The following is a 10,411-nucleotide window of genomic DNA, read 5'->3' as shown; positions in this document are numbered from 1 at the left end:
TAAAAATATATATTATTTTGTAACCTAATTAACAAATTACCTTAATTTAATTTAATATATTACAAAATTTGTCAACTGACATTATTTTTTTACTTATTAATTAAATGTTCCATTATTCATATTTTTAAAAATATTTATTTATAGAATTTTGAAATGATTATTGTCCTCTTTTGAAAAATAAAAATTGTACATGTTTGTAATTGAATTCCCAAACCCTATCAAATTATTGTGTTAATAATAAATAATTATATAATTAAATTTTTAATACTAATTTTTTATATGATGTCATTATTAATTACTGCATACATCTGAAATCATCATTGCTTATTGGAATGATTTAATTGCAGGCATAACCCTCATGAAATGTCTTTCAGTACATAGGTACATGGTTAATTAATAGATTAAATGAGGTACATAGATAGGTACATAATTAACCACTAAATCAATTAAATAATATATATACACCCACATATATATAGTTAACTAGTACATTTAACAAACAAGATACAAAAAAATTGTTTTGTAACTTCCCAATATTCATTCCAATGTCAAAAACTGAAACAACGTGCCATAATGGGGTAATTTCAAATTTTGTTGTCAGTTTTCTTTCTCAGACTTATATATACATGTTTGCCCCATACGACAAATACACCACAATCAAAACTATTGTTTTTCTTTCAAACTATTATTCGTTCAAATGGACAAGTCTATTGCTCATATTTCGGAACAAGAATTGGAAACTCTGAGAGACGTAAAGAATCGGGAGATTTATTGCGAATACGTCCCTGGATACGTAAGTAATAAAAATTATTTGTTTTAAATTCTTCATATTAAATTATATTTCAAAATAAACAGTATAATTTGTTGTTGTATTTAATTTATCATTTGTTTTGTTCTATGTAGAATAAAATAAGATTGTCCAACTTATTTTCTATTGATTTCTACAATGATATCAAAGACGTAGTTACTCTCCAAGATCCTTACGGTAATTCTTTTGAATGTTCTGTGAAAAAAAAGAATGGTCGCATGTATTTAACTGAAGGAACTGAACCTATTGGCCCTTTTTATGGCCTTCATAGAGGGGGTTGGCTAACTCTTACATTTTTGGATGCAAATTATTTTGCAATGTTAATTAAAGATAGGTTAGGTGACCAAGTTCATTATCCCAAAACAATAAAAAAATTCAAACTTGGAAACCAATCTAAGTCTGCTAGTGCTAGTATGAATACTAATAAAATGGTACTAGACATTGCACAGCCTTCTGAATATTTTCATAAGCTGTATAAACAGATGAATGCTGATGATGTTACCACATCTACTCTGGTATGTAATGCAATTAAATAATTTTCATTATTTTTATTATATTTATAATTTAATTTATTACTTAATTTATGAAATTCTTTATTTTTTGGTTTACAGAAACTGCCAATGGGTTTTTGTCAAAATGCTATTTCCAAAACTATCAACAAAATTGATTTAGTTGATCCAAAAGGCAACACATTTGAATGCACTATAGCTTGGGAAACTGGATCAAATCTGCATTGCAAGTTAACAGGACGATGGACTGACTATTGCCAGTTGAACAATATCAAGGAAGGATCTACTATTTTATTTGGAGTATTGAAGGACAATGATAATTTTATTTACTCTTCTTTTATTTAAATTTGCAACTTGGTATGTAACATCTTTAATTGGACAAATGGAACATCTATAATTTCATTATTTTATGTTTAATATATACGTGTGTACGAAGTATTAAAAAATGTTATGCATTGTACTTGTTTTTTATTGCATTAGGATTAAATAATCAAATTAAATGTTATATATACATATGTTGTTTAAAATTTATTAATATATGCTATTCTATTACAAAATGGAAGTTCAACGTCAGCATGGTTTATTAATCATTTAATTTACAGAATTAAATGATGGTAAATTAAAAAACCTTTTGTTTTAAAATGTGAATAAAAACTATTATTAAGTATTACCATTGTATATGAACCCATTAACCTTCCAACAAACCATCATTTTTTCCAACGTATTTCCAAACTAATTTTTCATGCACTTCCAATTCAAAATAACATACACGTACATTTCATTTAATACTAAATCAAACTTCAAAATAACATAAACGTACATGATATTTAGTAGTAAATCAAACTAATCACAATATTTCACAATTGTTCTTCATATCATTATAATTCCAGCCAAGACAAACACTATGATCCAAACCACAATAAATTTGTTCCTCATTTTAATCTCATTTGATTTCACCATCTTCAAAACATCCATCACCATTTCTTCCACAACTTCTACCTTCTTATTTGTAACATTTAACTCCTCTCTCAACTTGTCAATTTTAACCTGCAACTCAGATATATCACAAATATGCCCAGACACTATTGTTTCTAATTCTTCCACTTGATCCATTTCGTTGCACCATTCAAAAAACCGACAATGACTACTTGTCCCGTTATATCTTCCACAACCAAAAAAATTTCTCCCTGGATTCTTACGAGTTTTTGAGTATTGTATCCTACTTTGAATGCCACAATAACAATCGGCATTTCCCTTCGTAATGTGGATAACGTAGTCCTGCTTGTATGGGAAGATGCAGACTTCTCCATTTCTGATATTTAACAAATATAAATATGATGGACAAACATTATCATAACCAATAATGCTTACCACAAATTTTGTCAAACCACATTAATAAAACAATAATTACAACGACCCAATAACAACACTATCAAATTGCAAAAATAAATTACAATCCATAATGATGCCTTCACAACGAAATACAACAACACCTACATGAGTTATCAATACTTACTAAATCTGCAAAAAAAAAAAAAAAAAAACCCTAACAAAATCACATAACAATATCAATCCTAACAACTCACCAAATAAACCAAACAATATTCACACATACGTTATTCGTGAAAGCAACACTACATGACCAGTCAATTAAAAAGAAGTCGGGCACAACTGAAAACTTATTACAACTTAATCGAACAATATTCAACTTACCACTAACTGTTCACTTCAGAATCGAGGTGCCTATCCCCAGGAACCACACAAAAAACTCGAAAATCAGCTGAGGAGAAGAACCTGCAAGGATTTCAGAAGGAAAGAGAGACCACCTTTCATGAGGATAACATCCTGCAAGGATTTCAAATGGAAGCAAACCACGGTAACGGAGACAACATTTCATGAACACAACAACATCCATGCCAACAAACAGAGACACAACAAGAAGATGGAAAAGGGAAAGGAGACAATTTCGTCGCTTAAGAGAAGAAGATGGAAACAAAGACAAACTAACAGACACACCATTTCACGAACAGAACCAACAGAACAACATCCATGAAGAGAACAAGATGGAAACGGAGATACAACACCTGATCCAACCAAACCCAAGGATGGGAAGGGAAACAACCTTGGCTTAAGAAGATGGAGCCAACAAAACACCAAAGCAAACAGGAGCCTTCGATTAAGAGAAGTAGATGGAGCCACGTTTCAATGCAAACAAAATGAGGTAGCATGCATTTACAAATTGGACAAAAGAGGGACCCTCTATTCAGGTTGGTTTGTTGGATCATGGTGCAGGGGCGGATCAGATCCAAATACCCGATTTCTGGTCAAAGTTTCAACACCCTGGGTGACATGGAGTAAGTGGCCACGTGGCATGACCTGATTGGATGTCCGTACAGAGGGCACCTAAACCCTCTATTCCGAAAGGGCACGCAAGTAATCTCCTTCCTTCTAAATGTCAGCTATGGTGCAAAATGTGTAATTTTGAAAGTCATCTTACAAGAATCCACAACAACATCAATTTTTTTATAAAAAAAAAACAAAATTTGTAGTTCCACCATAAAAGAAGGACAGCAAGTGCAATCTATGGATTGGGGATTTAAACAATAACAACTTAAAGAAATTATCGATCATAAAAAAACGCATTAATAGAAGAAATTAATATAAAATAAACACAAGATGGTTAATTACAAACAATCTATACACTTTTATACGAAGAACACCTACAAAATATAGGCTCATACTTATTGTATATGCATTGTGAGGAAAGAAAGAAAGGGATGGGAACAATTTTGAACTAATCTCTTGCAAGAGGATAGATATATGAAACCTATGTTTTATTCCAATATATGGAGAGTGAAGGATGAACACTATGGATTTAAGGAAAGAGAAAAGCGAGAATATAGTTAGAATAAAAAAGTGTTTTAACTTTTATAAAGGGTAAGTTTCAATTACTTTTTAACTTAATAAATTTATTCATGTAATTGAACAACAACATAAAAGATAGCAAGTAGCAAAGACACTTAATTACTAAATAATAATCATCGATATATCAAGATTTATGAAACATATTATTAGGTTTAAAATAAATTTTAAAATGAGCCTTTTTTAAAATTAATAATAATATATTTTAATAAAAAAATAAAAATATTTTAGAGATAGACTTTAAAAAATAATTATATTTGTATATTTTTTAAAGATAGAATTTTTATAGTGTATTTTTAAAAATACAAAAAATAGCTTTTAGGTTTTAAGTTTTAAATTTTTGAAAAATTTATATAAATATTAATATAAAATATATTTTTCAAAAAAGAAACTTAAAAGGGAGGACTTTGTACTGTCTAATTTTTAAGTCGATCCCACCAATAATGATTATTTAATCTAAGCTAATTTATAAATTATTTTCATTTTTTATTTATAAGAATCAAACTCAAAGAAGATTTATAACGTTCAAACTTTTATTTAACCAATTCAACTTAATTGTATTTATATAGATTATTTTGTTTCACGAGACTCAAAATGAGGAACTATTTAACAAAATGTAATTTCAAGTATTATTAATTCACCATTCCCGTCTAATTTCAGGGCCATTTGAGTGATTAACTAAAATATTCTTCATGAAGATTAAGAATAGCATTTTGATTGCCTCAAATGGAACAAAGTTTTAGAGAAAAAGATATTTATTTTTTTTGGCAATGTACTGCAAAAAGGCCAAAAGAACAAGGAAGTAACTGTAAGGAACAACTAGATTCATCAGCCAGCACAGCAGCAAATTACTTGGCCCATGAAGGAGTCTATTGTAAAGGTTCATAGGATCCATACCAGAAGCACCAAGCTTGGCCATGTTGTCCAAATTAACAAAATGAAACAAAAGGGGTTTAACTTTATTAGTGAATTTAGTTGATGAATAAAGGCTATACTTAGAATTGAAGAAACTAACCTAGTAAATAAAAAATTGAACATTCCCCAACACATGCAGCAGTTGTCCAATTACCAATTTATTGCACAATCAATTTTTGCTACCTAATTCAATGCAGCAGATGGCTGATTGTTACATAAACATGCAATCTTGGTCCCACCAAGTCCAATCCATGAGTGCTCTGTACTACAAACAAATCCGACATTGTACTGCAACTTTAACAAAATTATAACACTGTTATTTTAGCTTCCCAGTATATATATTAAAAAAAGAAAGTGATCCGAAACATTTTCCAAACTATTAAAATTTTGAAACTTTAAATATATAAGTTGACAAGTGTCAACTTTTTAAGCATTCGGACAAAAATTTGGTTGTTTTTTATGAGTAAATAGCATTACTCTAAAATCAAAGGAAATTAAACTGAAATCATTTTTGAAAAATTGAACATTTCTATCGTATTCTTAATTAATTAGTAGTTCTCTTACCCAATTAGTGAATATATACACATGCGATAAACTAAAAGAATCACACGCAGAAGTTTATTCATGCACTCCAAACGCAGCCAGTAATTAATTTTTTAAAAACATACACAGTAGATAAACTCTTCCCTCCTTCAGGCTTCAGCAACAGCAGAAACTATAATAATAGCTCATTCACGCGGGCCACCTAAAGATGCACCCCTAATGGGAGGTGAAGGTGCATCTTTATAAATAAATAAAATATTTGCATTAATAACTTCGAAACTTCTTTACCAACTGAACTAATTGTTACCTTCAAGTGTGATCCTGTGGTTTGGTTAAGTTAGGTTTTTCTTCCTTTATATTTTTTTAAGTACATAACAACCACAATGAAATAATAATAATAATAATAAGTTAGTGTACTATTTGACAATATAATAGGTCCATGATAGATATATCGAGGATCAACCCACATTTTGTAATTCATCTAAATATCAGTTAAGTTTAGTTTTTTTTTTTCTTGAAAGCTTATGGACTTAATCTACTGAATCACAAGATGATAGAGTTGTCATTAAGAATATGAATTTAAGCGTATCCTACTAGGCTCATGGCTGATCTACTGTAGGTCATCATCTTAATGAAACATACAAATAATCTATTTGTTTCTGAGTTTATAAGATTGACTTGTGAAACTATCAAATGATATACTTATCATTAAGAGCATCAATCCAAATAGACTAGAAAGGATAATATATGTCATGATAAATAGTTTTATGAAAATATAAGATAAATAAGCTAAAAGATAAAGATAAATTTGATTTGATAGGATCAAAATATATCACTCTACTATTATATAATGTGGAGAATAAGCAAAGATAGACATGTTTTTTGGTGGAATCTTTCATGTTCCGGATAGAACTACCCTAGGTTCAATAGTCTGCCTAATCAATCGATAACTTCATTCGAGGTGTTATCTCAATTGTTTGTGACCAAATATTTTGCTAACAAACAAAAAAAACCCCACCTTTGTTAATGTTTATGCGATTCAGCAACAAAATGGAGAGCTTTTAAAAGACTATCTTACGCATTTCAGTGATATGATAGCCCAAGTGGTGACTCCTAATGAAACTATGTTCATAGAGGCCTTCGTCAATGGACTCAAAGTAGGCTCCTTCTCAAAATCCCTTCTACATCAACCCGCTTTTATAATGACGGAAGTACGAGCTAAAGCAACCTGCCACATACAAGTTGAGGAGCAAACCACCCAGAAGCAGAAAGTTGGAATATTAGCAATTATTTTAAGATATTTGAATGTAAGGACTAACAAGGGGAAACATCTGTTGGAACCACGATCAAACTAGAGCAAGCACAAAGGCTACTAAGCTAATCACTCAAAAAAATAACATCAATTATCAAATCTAGGATGCCCTATTGGTTTCAACATGATTATTGGTGGTTTTTTTGGTGGAGGAACAACATCATTTGCACAAAAGAGATGTGCTCGATCGATATTTACACTCTTAACATCAATTATCAAATCTAGGATGCCCTATTGGTTTCTTCGATGATGACTACGTCAATGTGGTTCCTCATGAAGATGACCCAATGATAATTACAATCACTATGGTGAAAAGGAATGTAATGTGAGTCTTGATCGACCAAAGGAGTTCAATGGACATTTTGTTCTAGGATACTTTTGTCAGCCTAGCTATTCCCCTTTATGTTTTAAGTTCTTATGAAGGAGTTTTAGTTGGACTCTTAGGCAATCTAGTGGAGGTGAGAGGATATGCCAAGCTTTGAACAACCTTTGCATATGACGATGAGGCAAAGACTATCATTGTCAAGCACATTGTAGTCAATGCTCCCTCGGTTTATAATGTACTTTTAGGTCAACCCACTAAATCAACTTGGAGCCATAATGTCCACAACATATCTCAAGGTAAAATATCCAATCAACGAGATAAAGATCAATACTATAAAGGTGGACCAAGATAACTCAAAAATGTACGTTATGAAGGAATTTTGAGGAACATGAGACAAATTCATGTAATAAGTCTACCCACATTATGAGTTAGTATGACCATTTGTATGATGAAAGTCTCGATCTTAGAGAAGGGTTTAAGGATTGTAGGCCTCATCCAACTGAAGATTTGAAAGAAATAGAGGTAGGGTCGAATAAAAAGTTAAAGATTGACTCAAATCTTGCTCCTCAAATAGAGGAGGAACTAATAACATTACTATAAGCAAACACTCATGTGTTTGCATGGAGCCTAAACACTCAATTGTTATAGCAAGAACACTTGCTCGATTCAGAACGGCTTGCAAACCTTTTGAAGCATCATAAAAATTTAGGCTATGTAACCTTTGGGCATCAACATTAGAAAGGTTATGGGTCTGAATTTGGTCTAAATGAGAAAAATCCACATCCTATAAAGGTTTTCCTTCTCTAGTTTCGCTCACCATATCCATGGTTCCCCAATTGTCACCAATTATAATCCTAATATCACCTTGAGTTCCAATATGGGAAGATACTTCGACATCAATCGATTGTTCATGGTGTACCATTTGCTCTACTATAACAATTGTAGCTTTTTGAGGGTCTTTTCAGATTCTCTTTTAGTGACGAAGGTTTCCATTGAAAATTGGTTGCTTCTCTTATGCCTCGACCCCACCACGTGTACCACTAGTAACATCTCCATGTCTTTGAGCTTTAAGTAACCTTTTCATCTTTTATTTGGACATGGCCATCACAAACTTTGTGTAGAAAAGTACATGAATCAAACAACCAAAAAATATAACAATAAAAGGGTACCATTAAAACAAAATGTATATACCAATATATTTCAAATCAACAACTCAATTCAAGCTCCAATAGTCGCCTAGTATCAAAGATCACATTGAGTGAATCTAACTTCTGACAATCATCCTATTCGTTAAAAGCAAGTTTTCTCCTTTAAGATCAACATAAGGAATAGGATTTTTTGTTTGACAAAGTGAAAATCCTTGCAATAATTCACAGTTGTAAGGTGGAGCTAGAATACAAATAAAATTCTTTTTAAACATCTTAAAGGAGGTTGTAAATAAAGTGAGTTACCCTTAACCCCTTACATTATTTAAAAAACCTAATATCCCTTTTTGGCATTTTTACACTCAAAAATGTAAAAGAATTGCCCTACTCAAAGTAATCCCCATTGTCAAATACAAAGCTTCAAAACACCTTATAAAGGCCCAACAGCATAAAGTTGTGTAAGGGCCACATTTAATGTTCTCAAAACATCCTTTTGAAGAAAAGTTAAGGGAAATCTAATCCCAAGTTTTGAAATAACTACTATATAGAAGAAACAAAAAGCTTTTTCATCCCTTTCTTTTCCACGACAAACTATTTCCCCTCCTAAACATGGCTCAACAATCACATCCGCCTCCACACTATTAAAAGTAAAAGCTTGGTCATGCTTAAGGTCACTTACAACTAACCATTCAGTATATATTGACTCAAATCACGAACTTGATGTCGTACCCATGCATAGGGCATCTCTTCCTCCATCATCACCACTTAACCCCTCACAGACAAAAACCATAAAGTAAGTAAGGGATGAGGGTTTGAGTGTACCTTAAAGAGAACAATTTTATCAAAAGTTAAGGAGCTTTGTCATGCCGGAAAATCATTTTGCCACTCTCACTAAGAACGTTTATCAAAATTGTCAGTACACCACCAACAAAAACACTCACCATGCTCTCCTCAAACACGAGACTCACTTTATATGTATTTTTGTTATCTTATTACAAAATTGCTTTTAAGAGAGAAAAAGGAAAAGAAAATGAAGGGACGTACGCTAGAAATGGGAAATGTGCCCCAAAAAACTCACGAATAGAGGATCAACGCGTGGTAAGAAAGGCACATCACAATTAATACGCAATGATGCTTTCAAAATTCACACACACACATATATATATATATTAAATTTGTATAAAATGACTTTTCTTATTCCATTCATAGGTTCTATACGTCGATCTATATTGGGCTGATCAATTTCAATGTATCAGCCTAGCCTTTTATGCACTATTGAACTTAAGGTTGAAGGGTTGTAGACCGTTATAGGCCCACTATCGGTCTATGCTGGGTCGATCATTTTCAATTTATCAGCTTAACCTTTATGTGCTATTACGTTTAAGCCTGAAAGGTTGTGGAACATCAAAAGCCCATTGTCAATCTATGTTGGGTCAATCTAGATTTTCTTAAACATTTTTAATTTATCAACTTAGATGCGTTATTGCGCTTAAGCTTGAATGATTGTTAACCATCATAAGCCCATGATTGATCTACCATGGTTGATCCACGTTTTGCAAATCATCTAAATACTAATTAAACTTAGTCTTTTTCTGAAAGCTTATGGGCTTAGCCCATTGGACCATAAGATGACAGAGTTTTCAATAAGAATATGAATTTAAGTGTATCTTGCTAGACCCTTGGTCGATCTATTGTAGGTCAATCTACCGATCATCTTAATGAAATAGACAAATAATCTATCTATTTCCGAGTTTATAGGCTTGACCCATGAAATTATCAAATGATATACTAATCAATAAGAGCATCTATCCAAACAGACTAGAAAAGGTAATATATGTCATGATAAACGATTTTATGAAAACATAAGATAAATAAGCTAAAAGATATAAATAGATCCAATTTGAAAAGATCAAAAGATATAACTCTAATATT

General features: G+C 31.5%; 1 protein-coding gene and 1 long non-coding RNA gene across 3 annotated transcripts; one reads left to right on the top strand and one right to left on the bottom strand.

The window, feature by feature from the left end:
* The first annotated feature begins 697 nt into the window (after positions 1–697).
* Positions 698–1,662, top strand: LOC145955719 (uncharacterized). The gene is made up of 3 exons (XM_083070795.1): positions 698–793; positions 904–1,323; positions 1,420–1,662. Exons 1-3 carry the CDS (start codon positions 698–700, stop codon positions 1,660–1,662), a joined length of 759 nt encoding a protein of 252 aa, XP_082926921.1.
* Positions 1,663–2,071: 409 nt separating this feature from the next.
* LOC114916290 (uncharacterized) lies at positions 2,072–9,600 on the bottom strand. 2 transcript variants are annotated; one of them, XR_014429113.1, is made up of 4 exons: positions 9,302–9,600; positions 6,776–6,925; positions 3,031–5,442; positions 2,072–2,629 (listed from the first exon to the last, which is right to left on the bottom strand). It is a non-coding gene; the product is annotated as an uncharacterized LOC114916290 (long non-coding RNA). The 2 variants fall into 2 exon arrangements; XR_014429107.1 differs by having other exon boundaries at positions 2,072–5,442; positions 9,302–9,575.
* Between the last annotated feature and the right edge of the window lie 811 nt (positions 9,601–10,411).

The sequence above is a fragment of the Cajanus cajan genome, chromosome 1 (genome assembly GCF_000230855.2).
Source record: "Cajanus cajan strain Asha chromosome 1, NIPB_CcT2T_4, whole genome shotgun sequence".
NCBI lineage: Eukaryota > Viridiplantae > Streptophyta > Magnoliopsida > Fabales > Fabaceae > Cajanus > Cajanus cajan.
Note: the sequence above shows the minus strand (reverse complement) of the source record. Positions and strands in the feature narration are given on the sequence as shown.